The sequence below is a fragment of the Carcharodon carcharias genome, chromosome 6 (genome assembly GCF_017639515.1).
Source record: "Carcharodon carcharias isolate sCarCar2 chromosome 6, sCarCar2.pri, whole genome shotgun sequence".
NCBI lineage: Eukaryota > Metazoa > Chordata > Chondrichthyes > Lamniformes > Lamnidae > Carcharodon > Carcharodon carcharias.
In genome coordinates, this window is record NC_054472.1 from 2135973 (window position 1) to 2155556 (window position 19584).

At 43.8% G+C, this 19584-nt stretch overlaps 1 protein-coding gene across 2 annotated transcripts in view; it reads left to right on the forward strand.

The window, feature by feature from the left end:
* bbs9 (Bardet-Biedl syndrome 9) overlaps nt 1-17483 on the forward strand; it is a 505659-nt gene extending 488176 nt beyond the window's left edge. Inside the window, exons 23-24 of one of the 2 annotated variants that reach the window (XM_041190083.1) lie at nt 5631-5704; nt 16746-17483. In XM_041190083.1, coding sequence (XP_041046017.1) covers nt 5631-5662 — 32 coding nt within the window. In that variant the 3' untranslated portion in view covers nt 5663-5704; nt 16746-17483. The remainder of the gene's footprint in view (nt 1-5630; nt 5705-16745) is intronic. The other variant, XM_041190082.1, reaches the window with a different exon arrangement.
* The last annotated feature ends 2101 nt before the right edge of the window (nt 17484-19584 follow it).

Genomic DNA, 19584 nt, shown 5'->3' on the forward strand with positions numbered 1-19584 from the left:
AGAAATGGGAGGGAAAAAACACTATTGCAACCCTCCAGAACATTCTGTCCTTTAAGCTGTTTTATACCAAAGAAACCTGCGCTTGTATCACCAATTTCTCAAACACAAGCCACATATACCTGGCGGCAACATCAAAATCAGCTGCCAGTTTCGCAAAGAGCAGCAGCCAAGAGGCCTCAGAGTGTAGAGTCAAAGGTATTGTATTTATCATATAAAAGCAGCCTTTGATGATATGCTTGCACCAGTTTAATCATCCTTTGGCCCTGATTTAATTTCTGTGGTGTTTTTTTCCTACTGAACACATGCAAAGCTTTAAAAATAAATGAAAAATCAGCAACAATTCCTTTACAGCCCCCTGCTCACAATATAAGAAATGTGTCCTGAAAATACTCAAGATACATACATGGTGAACCATCATATCTAGAGTCACTGTATATCTACTGGCAGGATATGCTGATGAGGTGAGATGAAGAAGTGTGAGGAGGATCACGGGGTTTGTTTGACTGAATGGCCTGTTTCAATGCTGTAAAAACGCCACAATTTTATACACTATGGACAACAGTCACTCACTGCAGAACCACTGGTTCTTTTGCAGAAATCAGGAACTAGTAACACATGCAGTAGATTAACTTTCCCCCTGAAAACACCTCAAAGTGAGATTACGTGGAGTGCAGGAGCAACTCAAACTAACTTTATAAAGTTTCTTGGAAGGTGAATAAATTCGCCAGCACAACCCTGATATGTCCTTCCAAATAACTAATTTTAGCTCCAAACCATGTGATAGTAGTTTCGAGAACTTGATGCATTTTAGAAGAATGTATAAGAATTATATACTCAGAGGTTAACCTTGTGCACACGCTAATTGTTGTGCCCTTCTAATCTCCATGTCAGTCAAGTTTCCAATGAAGCATTATTACTGAAGTGAGATGCTGTGCAGTGATATATACCAACTATCAGCAACTTCCCCCATTCCTGTCAACATTTGCAGACCAAACCTAACATGTTGTTTTACAGGCTGAGGCACTTTGTTTTGAATCACCCCAGACTGTTGCAGATCTTGCTTGATGCTTTTATAAAGCCACAAGAAATAGTATGTGGAAATTTTTGCACACACCCAAAGTTTTTAAAAATTCTTTCATAGGATCTGGGTATCGCTGGCTAGGCCAGGATTTGCTGCCCATCCCTAACTGCCCTTGAGAAGGTGGTGGCAAGCCACTTTCTTGAACCGCTGAAGTCAATTTGATGTTTCTATAGTGGTTTGGTACACCTGAGTGGCTTGTTAGACCATTTCTGAGGGCAGTTAAGAGTCAACACATTGCTGTGAGGTCTAGAGTCACATGTAGGCCAGACCAGGTAAGGACAGCAGATTTCCTTCCCTAAAGGAAGTTAGTGAATCGGATGGGTTTTACAACAATCAATGATCATTTCATGGTCACCGTTACTGAGACTAGCTTCAATTCCAGATGGAAGCCAGCTGTCATGGTGGAATTTGAATGTGTGTTCCCAAAGCTGCCTGTGAAATAAAGCAGCTTAAACATTCATATCTGGCCCCACCTCACAAAGCCTGGGCCTCTGGATTACTAGCCCAGTGACATTACCACTAAGCCACTGTCTTCCCCAGTTGTGAATATCCTTGGAGCGATAGTTTGTGCGTGTTCATGGGGATGGGGAGAACATAGAGATACACATCATCTTGGCATTTGGTTGTAGCTAGTGAAAGGGACCCAGAGCTTTCCAGGAATTGTTGACATTACAGTGTGTGCATGTTGCAAGTTTTGGGTCTGCCTCAGATCTTGGGTTGAATCATGTAAGCACTTTCTCTTGTTTTGTGTTCAGGAGTATGCCCTTTTCTAACTATACACTAGTGCAACTGTAATGTAACGAAAGGACCCTTTGTGCTCAGAACTGGACGTTGTGTCTTCCGCACAAATACTGTAGACTCTGGAAATCTGAAAGAAAAAGAGAAAATGCAGGAAATACACAGCAAATCAGGTGGCATCTGTGGGGAGAGAAACAGGGTTAATGTGAAAGGTTATCTCTGTTCCACTCCCTTCTCTAACTGTTTTTGAAAGTGGACTGAGAAATACTTTGTGAGGTGGGGCCAGACATGAATGTTTACGGTGCTTTATTTCACAGGCAGCAAATATATGTACAGAGTAACAGTCAAGATAAATACCAGTAGCTTCACTTAATCTTGCTTTGTCCTCAAAAACACTGGTTAAATAATATAATAAAACATAAATATAAAGTAATAAAGTTTATGTGCCTCTCTTTCATGGACTCACTGTGTTGTTATGGGATTACCTTTCTCTCTAGACAACTTCTAAGTTTAAAACTGTCCTCCATTTAAATTCCTACTTCTGGACCCAAGTCTATTGTTTAAAGCATTACTGTCAATTACTTCAAAATGGTGTAAAATACCCCCAGCTCCCCAGGAATATATTGTGTCTTCAGTCCCCCGAAGATGCTCCAGCACCTCATCGCAGATTTACTGTTGCAAAAAAAAAGCCATTTTTGTGTATTTCAGTCCTACCTTGTCCCCATCTTCTACCTCGCATCAGATCAGACTGCACTCACTGGAGGTTTTTCATCCCAGCCCCACTGACTTCAGGTTTGCTTATAAACTCCACGCTCAGTGCCGCCTTCGTATTTAGAACCCCCACATCCAACATCTGTCTGCACTGATATCAGAGCCGATGGATCTTCACCACCATGTCAAACAGGAAGCTCTGAGCATTCAAAAAATAGTTGGATGGATATGGAGCCAAGATGGGTAGATTCAGATCAACCATCTTTTTATTGAATGGTGGGACATACTCGAGAAGCTGAATGGCCTGTTCCTGTTCCAACATTCCTGTGACTGTGTGAAGTGCTTATGTTGATTTAGTAAGCTCAGTTGTGTATGCAAGGGACCAATTATGGGCCCTACAGGTGCCCATCGGACATTAGACCTCCCTTCGTCAATGCTCATCTCCTATCACCTCCACTTGATCCTCCTCAATTTTGCTGAATGATTCACTCTCTCTCTCTCAGATTCCCTGGGGGTGATTGTATGTGAGCTGCTGCTTGTAGGATCTGAGTGCCTGGATGCTTGCATAGCGTTCCAGCTCCATGTTCCTCTCCATTAGGTGGGACATTGGCAAAGAAGGCAGCCACACAAAGAGAAAATGACAGCATGTTAGTAAGGGGTGTGCACAGCAGTGTTGTGCCCAATAACAAGACCAATAGTGCCATGCTGGGTCAGAGCAGAGGGGCCAGCGTGTTACTGAATGAGCTTGACAGGCCAGCAAGAGGTTGGAGAAAACACAATTTATTGGGATGGCAGAAAGCTGACAGCATTGTCCTTGACTGCACGCCTGTGATTAGCACTGCAGCATCCCCAGGGAAGCTGAGATAGCGCAGGTAACAACATTGTCCTTGACTGCACGCCTGTGATTAGCACTGCAGCATCCCCAGGGAAGCTGAGATAGAGCAGGTAACAACATTGTCCTTGACTGCACGCCTGTGATCAGCACTGCAGCATGCCCAGGGAAGCTGAGATAACGGAGGTAGTCTCAGAGCCTCAATATCTAACCTACGTTTACTCATAGGAACAGGAGGAGGCCATTCAACTCCTTGAACCTGTTCCACCATTCACTCAGCTTATAGCTGATCTGTACCTTAACTCTTTCGACCCACCTTTCCAACATACCTTTTAATACCCTTCTTCAACAAAAATATATTTATAACAAAAGCAAAATACAGTGGATGCTGGAAACCTGAAATAAAAACAGAAAATGCTGGAAATATCCTCCCTGTGAACAAGGAAACAAAGTTAGTGTATCAAGTCTGAGTCTTGTTTAGAACTGGTAAAAGTTACAGATGTAACAGGTTTTAAAATGTAGCAGATTTTAGTTAAGTACAGAGGCAGTGGAAGGGGAGGGGGGGGAAATACAAAAGGGAAGGTCTATGATAGGGTGGAAGGCAGGAGAGATTAAATAACAAAAGGGTCAATGGCACAAAGCAAAAGGTGATAGTAATGGGACACGTAATGAAACAAAAGATGGGGTCTGGAGGGGTTGGAAATGAGAAATAGCAGAAACATCATCAACACCTGGAGCAAAGATTAAGATCTGAAATTGTTGAACTCAGCATTGAGTTTGGAAGGCTGTAAAGTGCCTAATCGAATGATCTGGTGCTGTTGCTATAGCTTCTGTTGAGCTTCATGGGAACAGCGTAGGAGATTGAGGACAGCAGAGTGGGTGGGTTGATGAATTAAATTGACAGGTGATTGAAAGCTCAGAGTGATGCTTGCAGACTGAACAGAGATGTTCCACAATGCAATCAGCCAGTCTGTGTTTGATCTACCCAATGTAGAGCAATGCACAACATGAGCAGGGAATACAGAATTTAAGGTGGCAGATGTAAAGCGCTGTTTCACCTGGAAGCAGTGTTTGGGTGGTTTACCTCCTTCCTGGTTGGTAAAAGTACAGGTGTTGAATTTCTTGCACTTGCATGGAAAAATAGTGTGGAAAATGGAGCGAATGTTGGAGGTAATTGTGTGGATCAGGTGCTGTGGAGACAATGGTCCCTTCGGAATGCTGAGAGAGGACAAGGGAGGATGTGTTACTGGTCGTGACATCATGCCACAGATGGTATAAATGGCAGAGGGTGATCCATTGAACGTGGGGGCTGGTGAGGTGGAAGGTGAGGAGAAGGGGAACCCTATTGTGGTTCTGGGAGGGAGGGGAATTGGTGAGGGCAGAAGTGTGGGAAACGGGTCAGACATTGTTGTAAGTCTTATCCACCACAATAATGGGGATTTCTTGGCTAAGGAGAAAGGAAAGGTCAGAGTGACCTCTAGGTTAATTTTGATCACCTAGATGGATCAGAAAGGGAATTCCCAGATTTCTTTTCCCCAAATTAGCCCAGGTTTTATCTGTAATTTTACTTGTCCTAGGTAATCACATTGTTTTGAGTGGGGTGGAGAGTGTATTTATTGTGATACACAAGGTATTGTAATTGTGTTGGACAGGCTGAATGAATCAGAGGGTCTTTACCTGTCTGTCATTGTTCTTATGTTCCTGCTTGGCCTCCTTCTGTGCTGTAAGATTTAATGTTTCTGCTTTTGCTGAACCTTTCCCAACATTCAGATGTACAGCCTGTCCAGGCCAAGTCACTAGCTGGCGATCAGCAGTGGAAATCTTGGTTGATGTTTTCCACTCCTCCCTAGCATAAGAAGACAGAGCCCAATTTGTACCCTGTTGTCACCTCAACTGAGTTCAGCAACATTAGCCCACCCTGGGGATTGAGCCTGGGATTGGGCCTCGCCTGTGTGGGTCAAGATCAGCAGCTGATGATGAATTCCCACTGAGATCTCAGGGTACTCACATTCACAGGGTGAGATATAATATTTTGAGTATATACGACCTGACAGCTGTAATATAAAGAGGCTGCAACTCAGGACCAGATTCAAGTTCATTGTTTTAATCAAAAAATTGATTCTTATGCAGAGCGAATGAAGAAAATCAATTTGTTGTGTTGAGTTGGAGTTTGATTTTTATAGTTTTCATACATTGCTATGTTGTACAGTTCTTTAAAAGATCTCCAGTTTAATGACCAAATCCCTTCCCAATCCGTTCATTCTGCAGGAACTGATTATCACCCAATTGATTCAAACTGAAGTCTGCTGGCAGAAATCGCTGGTTCACAAGAATGCCTGGGAGTAAGTTGCATGGTCTGTCTTAACCCCAAAACACCAAAGGGAGAGCTGGCAGAAAATTGGGGGATTTACACCTTGAAAACGTATATGCTGTGAATAGTTTAGTTACCACAAAGCCAAAGAGGCTAACTTGTAATTCAGTGCCTGTTTTATGAGGTCTTTTACTTTTCAGATCAAATGTCCATGTTCTTACTTGGCGCCCTTACCACACTGTACAACTGAAAATAAATCGGAAACTGTGGAACTAATGTAATCACAATGTATTATTTACACTAACACAAAGCTGGCAGTAGCTTTCGGGCTATAATTCATTTTTCATGTTCTCCTGACATTGATAAACTGCTGCTGTTTCAATCCCATAATTTATGACATCAACAAAATTCCTATTAAGTTACAATCTTGTTTTTCCATCTAACTATCGATTGTTTTCTGTTTAATCCCATCTGTCCAACTACATCCTGGGATTGTCATCAACAATAGATTCCATCTCAGCACAATAAGAAAGCAAAGTGCTACTTTCAAAAATATCCAGAACGTTTAAACCAGTTCCATTCAGGATTAAAACCACAGGATAGGAGCTGACCTAAAGAGAACATTGTATCTCTGACTCTGAGCCGTACTGTCTGTGGGCATGGCTCTCCAAAGAGGGAGCTGGATTTCAGAATCGACCTCACTGGTCACTCCCTTTGAGTGAGTGAGAGAAAAAGGAAGCTGGCAGTCGAAGGCTAGGGAGCTGCCCAGCCTATAGATCACTGTGTTCCCAGTTTTGTAACCAATTGCGCAGGCAGTGAAAATGTGGGTCCTGGTCAGCCAGCCGTGGGTCCCGGTCAGCCAGCTTGGGTCCCAGTCAGCCAGCAGTGGATCCCAGTCAGCCAGCAGTGGATCCCGGTCAGCCAGCAGTGGATCCCAGTCAGCCAGTTTGGGTCCCAGTCAGCCAGCAGTGGATCCCGGTCAGCCAGCAGTGGATCCCGGTCAGCCAGCTATGACTGGTAGGAGGGGAGTTGCCGAAGGCAGTCTATGGCCAGGTTATATAATATTTAGAGGCTGTGGACTGGAACATAGGGCATTCTGTAGCTGAGAAACCCCAGTGCTCAACCGAAGGGTTTCCAGGGATGGGCTAGTGTCCAAGGTTTCTTGATCATGTTTAAAATAGTTTGAGAGTGACATTAGCCTGAATCTGAAAGATTTCCCCTGCTGTAGTAAGGTATTTACAGGATATGGGACGGAAACTAAACTGTACCCAGCTGTGAAAAGATTTCCTTTTATTCATTCATGGGATGTGGGCATTACTGGCTAGGGCAGCATTTATTGCCCATCCCCTAGTTGCCCTTGAGAAGGTGGTGGTGAGCTGCCTTCTTGAACCGCTGCAGTCCATGTGGTGTAGGTACACCCACAGTGCTGTTAGCAAGGGAGTTCCAGGATGTTGACCCGGCGACAGTGAAGGAACGGTGATATATTTCCAAGTCAGGATGGTGAGTGACTTGGAGGGGAACTTCCAGGTGGTGGTGTTCCTTGCATCTGTTGCCCTTGTTCTTCCAAATAGTAGAGGTCATGGGTTTGGAATGTGCTGTCGAAGGAGCCTTGGTGAGTTTCAGCAGTGCATCTTGTAGATGGTACACACTGCTGCTACTGTGCATCGGTGGTGGAGGGAGTGAATGTTTGTGGATGTGGTGTCAATCAAGTGGGCTGCTTTGTCCTGGATGGTGTTGAGCTTCTTGATTTTGTGGGAGCTGCACTTACCCAGGCAAGTGGGGAGTATTCCATCATACTCCTGACTTGTGTCTTGTAGATGGTGGACAGGCTTTGGGAGTCAAGAATTTGCAGAATCCCCAGCCTCTGACCTGCTCTTGTAGCCACACTATTTATCTGGCCAGTCCAGTTCAGTTGCTGATCAAAGGTAACCCCCCAGGATGCTGATGATGAGGGTAATGCCATTGAATGTCAAGGGGAGATGGTTAGATTCTCTCTTGTTGGAGATGGCCATTTCCTGGCATTTGTTTGGTGCGAATGTTACTTGCCACTTAGCCCAGCCTGAATATTGTCCAGATGTGTGATTGTCTACACCTCAGTGCTATATTCAAGTGGCACAAAATTCCCTTCACAGTATGTTTAAATTCAGTTCCAGTTACCATCTCACAGAGATAAAAACAAAAAAACTGCGGATGCTGGAAATCCAAAACAAAAACAGAATTACCTGGAAAAACTCAGCAGGTCTGGCAGCATCGGCGGAGAAGAAAAGAGTTGACGTTTCGAGTCCTCATGACCCTTCGACAGAACTTGAGTTCGAGTCCAGGAAAGAGCTGAAATATAAGCTGGTTTAAGGTGTGTGTGTGGGGGGCGGAGAGATAGAGAGACAGAGAGGTGGAGGGGGTTGGTGTGGTTGTAGGGACAAACAAGCAGTGATAGAAGCAGATCATCAAAAGATGTCAACCACAATAGTACAATAGAACACATAGGTGTTAAAGTTAAAGTTGGTGATATTATCTAAACGAATGTGCTAATTAAGAATGGATGGTAGGGCACTCAAGGTATAGCTCTAGTGGGTTTTTTTTTATATAATGGAAATAGGTGGGAAAAGGAAAATCTTTATAACTTATTGGGAAAAGAAAAAAAGAGGAAGGGGGAAACAGAAAGGGGGTGGGGATGGGGGAGGGAGCTCACGACCTAAAGTTGTTGAATTCAATATTCAGTCCGGAAGGCTGTAAAGTCCCTAGTCGGAAGATGAGGTGTTGTTCCTCCAGTTTGCGTTGGGCTTCACTGGAACAATGCAGCAAGCCAAGGACAGACATGTGGGCAAGAGAGCAGGGTGGAGTGTTAAAATGGCAAGCGACAGGGAGGTTTGGGTCATTCTTGCGGACAGACCGCAGGTGTTCTGCAAAGCGGTCGCCCAGTTTACGTTTGGTCTCTCCAATGTAGAGGAGACCACATTGGGAGCAACGAATGCAGTAGACTAAGTTGGGGGAAATGCAAGTGAAATGCTGCTTCACTTGAAAGGAGTGTTTGGGTCCTTGGACGGTGAGGAGAGAGGAAGCACCCTGGTTCACTCCTCCATCACCCCCTACTCCTCAACCCCCTCCTATGGCACAACCCCTTGCCCACGCAAAAGATGCAACACCTGCCCCTTTACTTCCTCTCTCCTCACCGTCCAAGGACCCAAACACTCCTTTCAAGTGAAGCAGCATTTCACTTGCATTTCCCCCAACTTAGTCTACTGCATTCGTTGCTCCCAATGTGGTCTCCTCTACATTGGAGAGACCAAACGTAAACTGGGCGACCGCTTTGCAGAACACCTGCGGTCTGTCCGCAAGAATGACCCAAACCTCCCTGTCGCTTGCCATTTTAACACTCCACCCTGCTCTCTTGCCCACATGTCTGTCCTTGGCTTGCTGCATTGTTCCAGTGAAGCCCAACGCAAACTGGAGGAACAACACCTCATCTTCCGACTAGGGACTTTACAGCCTTCCGGACTGAATATTGAATTCAACAACTTTAGGTCGTGAGCTCCCTCCCCCATCCCCACCCCCTTTCTGTTTCCCCCTTCCTCTTTTTTTCTTTTCCCAATAAATTATAAAGATTTTCCTTTTCCCACCTATTTCCATTATATAAAAAAAAAACCCACTAGAGCTATACCTTGAGTGCCCTACCATCCATTCTTAATTAGCACATTCGTTTAGATAATATCACCAACTTTAACTTTAACACCTATGTGTTCTATTGTACTATTGTGGTTGACATCTTTTGATGATCTGCTTCTATCACTGCTTGTTTGTCCCTACAACCACACCAACCCCCTCCACCTCTCTGTCTCTCTATCTCTCCGCCCCCCACACACACACCTTAAACCAGCTTATATTTCAGCTCTTTCCTGGACTCGAACTCAAGTTCTGTCGAAGGGTCATGAGGACTCGAAACGTCAACTCTTTTCTTCTCCGCCGATGCTGCCAGACCTGCTGAGTTTTTCCAGGTAATTCTGTTTTTGTTTTACCATCTCACAGAACCAGTTCCAATGCAGTGGATTGAGATTTTCAGAAAACAGACCCCTTTCAAGTTTTCCCTCAATGCTTTCTGAAAGTGCCATAGCTGTCATTTGGGAGGGGATGTAGACGGTCTAGGGACATTAATGGTTATCACGCAATCTAAGCCTTGGGTTTGAATAACTGCAGTGTGTTTACATCAATCTGAGCTGATCACGGTTACAGTAATCTTTGATAATCACTGGGGGTTCCCCTGCTGTGAAGCATTGTAAACTGGCTGGCTGTTTATCACTGTAAAGCTCCAGCGAAAAATATATCACATCAGGCTTACTGAGAATGGGTGGCAACTGAAAAGCAGGGTCTCTCCTGAGGCACAGCATCTCTCCAACAATTCTGCAACCTCTGAGCAGTATGCTGGAGTGAGTTTAGATTGAGCTCAATGCCCTGTTGTGAGGCTTGAGTAACCTTCTGACTCAGGGATAAGAGCAGCAAGCCAGAGGCTCATTTGAAAGAGGTCCTCAAGGCTTTCAATCTGTGTGCATGTTACTGAATATATTATACGAATGAACGTTATCTTTATACCTCGAGATGAATCATTAATCCTTTTCTCCTCAAATGGTCATTTCTATGATGATGGCAGAAGAGCAAAGAATGGGCCAATAGTCAACAAAGTAAACACGTGGCTAAAGGAGTGGTGCGGGAAAGAGGGGTTCCATTTCGTGGGGCACTGGCATCAGTATCGGAACAGGAGGGATCTGTACTGTTGGGACGGTCTCCACCTGAACCGATCTGGGACCAATGTTCTAGCGAAAAGGGTAAATAGGGTGGTCAACAGGACTTTAAACTAGAAAGTGGGGAAGAGGGAAGGATAAAACTCCAAGAAGTATGACTAATGGGAAACAAAGCAGCAGGTTAGCTTGTGGGGTTGGGGGCAAGGAAGGGGGTGGACTCAACTTCATGGAAAATTATGAAAAAACTGAAAAGAAAGAGAGCCCAGGAGAGGCTATTAAAGTCTCCAGAACACAAAATAGGGCAGAGTGTTTGAAAAGGGCTAGGAATCTAACTTCAAGCGCATCAGATAAAGGGACGACAATGAGAAATACAGGACTGAAGGTGTTGTATCTGAATGCACGCAGTATACGAAATAAGGTAAATGAGCTTGTGGCGCAGATTGAAATTGGCAGGTATGATGTGGTGGGCATCACGGAGACATGGCTGCAAGGGGATCAGGACTGGGAGCTAAATATCCAAGGATATACATCCTATCGAAAAGATAGGCAGGTTGGCAGAGGGGGTGGGGTTGCTTTGTTAGTAAGAAATGAAATTAAATCGATAGCAAGAAATGACATAGGGTCAGATGATGTAGAATCTGTGTGGGTAGAGTTGCGGAACTGCAAAGGTAAAAAAACCATAATGGGAGTTATGTACAGGCCTCCAAATAGTAGTCAGAATGTGGGGCACAAGATACACCAGGAGATAGAAAAGGCGTGTAAGAAAGGCAAGTGATCATGGGGGATTTCAATATGCAGGTAGACTGGGAAAATCAGGTTGGTAGTGGATCCCAAGAAAAGGAATTTGTGGAATGTCTACGAGATGGCTTTCTGGAGCAGCTTGTGGTGGAGCCCACTAGGGAACAGGCAATTCTAGATTTAGTGATGTGTAATGAGGCAGATTTGATAAGGGAGCTTAAGGTGAAGGAACCCTTAGGAGGAAGTGACCATAATATGATAGAATTTACTCCGCAATTTGAGAGGAAAAAGCTGGAATCAGATGTAACGGTATTACAGTTGAATAAGGGCAACTACAGAGGCATGAGGGAGGAGCTGGCCAGAATTGACTGGGAGATGAGCCTAGCAGGAAAGCCAGTGGAACATCAATGGCAGGAGTTTCTGGGAGTAATTTGGGAGATACTGCAAAAATTCATCCCTAAGAAGAAGAAGAAGCATACTAAAGGGAGGACGAGGCAACCATGGCTGACAAGGGAAGTCAGGGACAGCATAAAAGCTAAAGAGAAAGCGTACAATGTGGCGAAGAGCAGTGGGAAACCAGGGGATTGGGAAGCCTACAAGACCAACAGAGGACAACTAAAAAAGAAATAAGGAGGGAGAAGATTAAGTATGAGGGTAAACTAGCCAGTAATATAAAAGAAGATTGCAAATGTTTTTTTTAGATATATAAAGGGTAAGAGAGAGGCAAAAGTGGATATTGGGCTGCTGGAAAATGACGCTGGAGAAGTAGTAATGGGGAACTGAATAGTTACTTTGCGTCAGTCTTCTCAGTGGAAGACCTGAGTGACATCCCCAAAATTCAAGAGAGTCGGGGGGCAGAGGTGAGTATGGTGGCCATTACCAAGGAGAAGGTGCTAGGAAAACTGAAAGGTCTGAAGGTGGATAAATCACCTGGATCAGATGGATTACACCCCAGAGTTCTGAAGGAGATAGCTGAAGAGATAGTGGAGGCGTTAGTGGTGATCTTGCAGGAATCACTGGAGTCAGGGAGGGTCCCAGAGGACTGGAAAATCGCTAATGTAACCCTCCTGTTTAAGAAGGGAGTGAGGCAAAAGACGGGAAATTACAGGCCGATTAGCCTGACCTCAGTTGTTGGTAAGATTTTAGAGTCCATTATTAAGGATGAGATTTTAAAATACTTGGAAGTGCATGGTAAAATAGGGCAAAGTCAGCATGGTTTCATCAACGGGAGGTCATGCCTGACAAATCTGTTAGAATTCTTTGTTGAGGTAATGAGTAGGTTAGACAAAAGAGAGCCAATGGATGTTATCTATTTGGATTTCCAGAAGGCCTTTGACAAGGTGCCGCACAGGAGGCTGCTCAGTTAGATAAGAGCCCATGGTGTTAGAGGCAAGGTACTAGCATGGATAGAAGATTGGCTGTCTGGCAGGCAGCAGAGAGTGGGGATAAGGGGGTCCTTCTCAGGATGGCGGCCGGTGACTAGTGGAGTTCCGCAGGGCTCAGTGTTGGGACCACAATTTTTCACTTCATACATTAATGATCTAGATGAAGGAACTGAGGGCATCCTGGCTAAGTTTGCAGATGATACAAAGATAGGTGGAGGGACAGGTAGTATTGAGTAGGTGGGGAGGCTGCAGAAGGATTTGGACAAGTTAGGAGAATGGGCAAAGAAGTGGCAGATGGAATACAACGTGGGAAAGTGTGAGGTCATGCACTTTGGTAGGAAGAATAGAAGCATAGACTATTTTCTAAATGGGGAGAGAATTCAAAAATCTGGAGTGCAAAGGACTTGGAAGTCCTAGTCCAGGATTCTCTTAAGGTTAACTTGCAGGTTGAGTTGGTAGTTAGGAAGGCAAATGCAATGTTGGCATTTATTTCGAGAGGACAAGAATATAAAAGCAGGGATGTGCAGCTGAGGCTTTATAAAGCTCTGGTCAGACCACATTTAGAATATTGTGAGCAATTTTGGGTCCCGTATCTCAGGAAGGATATGCTGGCCCTGGAGAGGGTCCAGAGGAGGTTCACGAGAACGATCCCAGGAATGAAAGGCTTAACATATGAGGAACGTTTGAGGACTCTGGGTCTATACTCGATGGAGTTTAGAAGGATGAGGGGGGATCTGATTGAAACTTACAGAATACTGAAAGGCCTGGATAGAGTGGACGTGGGGAAGATGTTTCCATTAGTAGGAGAGACTAGGACCCGAGGGCACAGCCTCAGAGTGAAGGGAAAACCTTTTAGAATAGAGATGAGGAGAAACTTCTTTAGCCAGAGAGTGGTGAATCTATGGAATTCATTGCCACAGAAGGCTGTGGAGGCCAGGTCATTGAGTGTATTTAAGACCAAGATAGATAGGTTCTTGATTGGTAAGGGGATCAAAGGTTACGAAGAGAAGGCGGGAGAATGAGATTGAGAAACTTATCAGCCATGATTGAATGGCGGAGCAGACTCGATGGGCCGAATGGCCTAATTTCTGCTCCTATGTCTTATGGGCTTATAACAAACAGAACTGGAACTTTTCCCTAATCCAGTCTTTGAGTCACAGCTTTGTGAATACTGTCTGAAAACAGTGAACAGCAACAACCTGCATTCATTTAATGCAATAAACCGTCCCAAGGTGCTTCACAGCAGCATTGAAGTTTGACACTGAGCCACATAAGGAGATAAGCCAGATGGGCAAAACCTTGGTCAAAGTGGTTAAAGCAGGAGAGAAATGTGGAGAGGTAGAGGGATGTAGGGAGGGGATTCCAAAGTTTAGGGCCTATCCAGCTAAAGGTGCAGACACCAATGGTGGAGCAATTAAAATCAGGAATGCCCAAGGAGCCGGAGTTAGAGGAGCATCAGAGAGTTGTGGGGTTGAAGGAGATTACATAGATAGGGAAGGGTGAGGCCACGAAGGGATTTGAAAACAAGGATGAGAATTTTTAAATCAATGTCATTGCATGACCAGGAGCCAATGTAGGTTAGCGAGCACAGGGAGTTAGTGAATGGGACTTGCTGTGAGTTAAGACACAGCAGAGCGGAGTTTTGGCTGGTCTCAAGCTTATGGAGGGTAGAATGTGGAGGGCTAGCCAGGAGTACGTTAGAATGATCAAGTCTAGAGGTAACAAAGGATGTGATGGTTTCAGCAGCAGGTGTGCTGAGGCAGGAGTGTATTGGGCTTGTTACAGAGTTGGAAACAGGTAGTCTTAGTGATGGTGGGAAGCTCATCCCAAAGTCAGATATGACACTAAGGTTACAGTCTGGTTCAGCCTCACGAAGTTACCGGGGAGAGGGATGGAGTCACTGGCTAGGGAGCGGAGTTTGTGGTATGGACTCGAAAAAATGGTTTCAATATTCCCAATATTTAATTGGAGGAAATTTCTGCTCATCCAGTACTGGATGTCGGATAAGCAATCTGATAATTTATTAACTGTGGAGGAGCCAATGGAGGTGGTGGTGAGGATAGAGCTGGATGTCATCGGTGTACATGTGAAAACTAATGCTGTGTGTTCAGATGATATTGCTGAGAAGCATCATGTAGATGAGAAATAGGGGGGGCAAAGATTGACCCTTGGGGGACACCGGAGGTAGCATGCAGGAATGGGAAGAGAAGCACTGATGGGATTCTCTGGCTATATTAGATAGATAAGAATAGAACCAGGCAAGAGCAGTCCCCTCCAGCTGCACGGCAATGGAGAGACATCGGAAGAGGAGGATGTGGTCAACTGTGTCAGAGGCTGGAGACAGGTCAAGGAGAACAAGAAGGGAAAGTTTGCCTTTGTCACAGTCACACTGGATGTCATTTGTGCCTTTGATAAGAGCTGTTTTGGTACTGTGGCAGGAATGGATCCCTGATTGGAAGGATTTAAACATGGAGTTCCAGGAAAGATGGACATGGGTTTGGGAGGTGGCAACATGTTCATGGACTTTGGAGAGGAAAGGAAGGGTAGAGATAGACAGTAATTTGCAGGGACAGTGGGGACAAGGATCGTTTTTTTGAGGAGAAGGATGACAGCAACTTTGAAGGAGGGAGGGACAGCACCTGAAGAGATTAACAATATTGGCTGATATGGGAGCTAGGAAGAGAAGCTAGGTTGTCAGTAGCTTATTGGGGAGTTGAGGTAACAGGAACTCAGATGGCTCCTTGCCCCAGGGGCTCCTGGACTCAGTGTGACAGTTCGGATTGGGTGCAGGGAATGTCTGACCTGCAGTGCAAAACTTTGGGAATTGATAGAGTAATCTCACAACAATGATATCAGCAGAAACAAATTAACTCCTGATTCTCTGTTATAAAGCTCTGAAAAAGAGCCAAATGGACCTGAAGTGTTAACTCTTGTATCTCTGTCCACAAATGTTGTCAGACCTGATGTGTTTTTCCTGCATTTTCTGTTTTTATTCCTGATACTCTGTGATTGTTTTTTAAGGTAATGATTGACAAAACTGTGTGAGGGACTCATGGCTACATGATGTAAACTGAGTAATTTGTATTTTCCAAATCTTGTTCCTATTTGCAACAAACCTCAGAAGAATAAATAAGGATGGAATTGCTTTGTAATCTCTGTAATTGTTGGGGATGGAGAGTTTGGGAGTAAAGAATACAAATCTCTGGAAGGGAAGGAACAGTGATAAAGATTCACGTGGTTCAAGACTAGTAATTATCAAACATGCTGAGAGAACAGGAGGAGCAAACGGGGCAATAATCCTGTACTCTGGAGGAGGGGAGAGAAATATTGGGTGAATTTTATCTTTATGATCGCTGCTGTGAATCACTACTGGAAAGTTTTACTAAATTACAGGCCATGTTGTTGCTGTTGTACAGGTTTCATTTTTTTAAGTTTATTGGCCAGCACTTATTGCCTTTGCTCAGGGAGCATCCAAGAGTCAACCACCTTGCTGTGGGTCTGGAGTCACATGGAGGCCAGACCAGGTGAGGACATTAGTGAACCAGATGGGTTATCACAACAATCGGCAATGATTTCATTAGACTTTTAATTCCAAATTTTTTTTTTATTGAATTCACTATTGCATTTGAACCCGGGTCCCCGGGACATTAACCTGGGTATCTGGAGTATGAGTGACAATACCACTACACCACCACCTCCCCACATAGAAGCTGCTTTATTTTATACTTATTTCTACAGTAAAATCCATCCCCCTTCCTCTGCTGCTTAATCTGTTGTGCTCACTTTGAATACTGTCACTCTTCCCATTATTCAACCCTTGCACATGGTGTTGGGTATTATCAGCAAATGTTTATTATTATTCCAAAGTGCTTATTCCTCCAGCTTCTGTGAACAGCAAGGCACATGGAGCAGACACCTTGAAAGAACCATTACTCAGCACCTGGGTGTGTCTCAGAAGCTGCTACTGCCTGTAATTTCCTATTCATTCCGCAGTATTCTTTAAAAAATAACTCCCATATGGAACTACTAAAATCAAAGTCTGTTATCATAATTTAATATTCCCTTGTGCTTGACAACAATCTTAACAAATAAAATCGCAATCACAAAATTAAACAAGTGTAACTAAAAATCGGACTGTTTAATTTATTTATTTATTTATTTACTTATTTATTTACCGTTGTGTAATTTTCTTTCACTTAAATTCATGTTTTTCAAGATTGTTCCCAGGATGCTGTAGAGGAAAACCCTGTGATTCCTGAAGACAGATAGGAGCGGACCAGCAGCTGGATTTTGCTTTTCCACAGCTTCTGATATCCAGACTCCAGAACGTGTTGTTGGAGCCAAAATCAGACTGCATATATGTGATCTTCACAAAAGCAACTGTGTAATGTCCCCTAGCCTGTACCATGAGCCAAAATGGAGCTTGTTTAAGAGCTGCATAGATTGTGGGAGCTTGCTGTAAGTAGTATTTGATGTTTCCTATTTTCAAAGAGTTTCTGGGCCAAAGGTTTCACTACAGTTATCACAACTGGAAGACACACTGATCCTTTCTAGTACACACACACAAATTATTGCATTTATAGTAAAACATATTCTGCTGGGAAAAACATTATGGTAAGTGTGACTGCTACCAAAACTGCATTTGTTACTCCCACATACCCATCACTCAGTTTTACTGCTCCTACTTCCTTACATCGTGCATAGCATCATTACTATATTCATGTTAATATTACATTTTAATTGTTATATAATCTAATGAGTGATAGATTTACTGGCTGTTATTTAATATTAACTGGATTCTCAGGCATTTTTAGAAGCTGCAAACTTGTGCAACAAATTTCAATTTGTTACCATTTCAGATACATATAGCAAGCAAATGAAGGAAGATACCATTTTTTATCTATCTTGTTAAATGTAAAGTTGCTGATAAATATATTAAAAAGTTTATCATTAATCCTGGTGTTAAATCACTCGTCATCGGCATCTTTCCATCTACTTAAGATGATGAACATGCAGCAGATCTGTTGGGGATTGGGAAGCTTCATATGCTGCACCTTTGCTGATGGCTGAAGAGATCCAACCACGAGTAGCGGGTTCTGCCACAAATGCTGCATTCGAAGAGGTTATCTGGTGTTGTTGTGGGTTGCTTTTGGTGTTGGTGCCCGTGCCAAACCCCTCCAGCCACTAATCAATAGTGGCACATGTCAGCCTTCGGTTGTTGTTACATTTCCCTCTGTAGCCAGGTGGTCATCTGACTCCACCCAGCTCGCCATACAGAATACTGTTGGGTATGCAATTCAAATCACTAATCACTGAGGAAATGTTTAAAAAGGTCAGCACGCATCAACTTTTAATTATTTCTCGGTGAACACATTTTCCATACTGTTTCATTGATCAGTGTCACACTTTAGACCAATCATTTTGTCAAATCCATGACCTCATCGATTTTGGTGGGTTAGGCTGTCCTGCTTTGATAATGCTGCCTGTGTACTTCAGTTGATAAATGTCATGCAACAAGGGCTGGATCTTAAACTTTGTACAATGGTGTAAAATATGTGAGAGCAAATTGGCAGCCTGTTCTCCATCTCTCCTCATTGTTATTTACAGTGAAGTCCTTTTCTCTTTTTAGTAGGGATCCCTCAATACCAAAATTTCCATCTTGTTTAAAATTCATCTCATCTTTTACTGTGATCTTAGTTATTTTACTGAGCCAAGTCCTGATACACAATATTGCAAACAGTACATTGCTTCGTAATATCAGCAGGTGGTTGAATAGCAAACCAGAATAAATGTCAAAGACTATTTCTAAGTCTTTTGTTCTGCCAGAGGGACAGCTGGGGACCTCAGGCCTCTCTTCCAGGTTGCATTCCTAAAGTTCAGTGGTAGCATTCTTATCTCTCTGTTAGCAGGTCATGGGTTCAAGCCCCACTGCAGGATTTGAGCACATAATCTGGGCTGACACCTCTGAGCAAGTGCTGCGTCAGAGGTGCCATCTTTCAGGTCAGGCTTTAAACTGAAGCCCTGTCAGACCTCTCAGGTGAAATTTAAAGATCCCACGGCCACTATTTCAAAATCAAGTAGGGAAGTTATCCATGGATGTCCTGGGCCAATATATATCCCCTGAACAGCATCACAAAAAACAAATGATCGATCATTTATCTAATCACTGTTTGTGGGATCTTGCTGCGTACAAATTGGCTACTGCAATTGCCACAAAACAACAGTGACTACACTTCAGAAATTATTTTGCTGACTGTGAAGCTCCTTTGAATAAAAACAAAAATACCTGGAAAAACTCAGCAGGTCTGTCAGCATCTGCGGAGAGAGATACAGTTGACGTTTCGAATCTGTATGACTCTTCATCAAAACTAAGACATTTGGAAAATGTCCTGCGATTGTGAAAGGTGGGTATAAATGCAAGCTCTCTTTAAACAAAATCAGTCGTTCCCAGTTATCTGACAGAAATGTGAATTTTAAATGCCGATGTTAAAGCTTCTAGTTCCTTTCGCAAGGCAGCCCCTATAATCTGCAGCAATTGTCAAGCCTGTAGCCCCCTAAGGCAGACAGCTAATGTTCTGGGTTGACATCGCTGGCATGTCATCCCGATTGGGAAACCCTGGGTGTGCAGCCCTCCATCTGTCCTTTAAGATGAATGGGTTGTCCCAGAGACACACACTTGGTGAGGTGAGGTGAACCCAGGAAACCAGATCTCCGCCCCCCACACACACACCTTAAACCAGCTTATATTTCAACTCTTTCTTGGACTCGAACTCAAGTTCTGTCGAAGGGTCATGAGGACTCGAAACGTCAACTCTTTTCTTCTCCGCCGATGCTGCCAGACCTGCTGAGTTTTTCCAGGTAATTCTGTTTTTGTCCAGGAAACCAGTACTGACTGATTTATAAACTCACCCTGTGGCCTGCAAACATTACAAGACGTCATCTCCATCTCTAAAAGAAAATAATTTAACCTGTTATCTAAATAGGGGTGTGTCTGCATTGAACATTAATCCTTTTAGATGTTGTCTGTGTTTAGGAGTTTCTTGGAATGAAGCAAG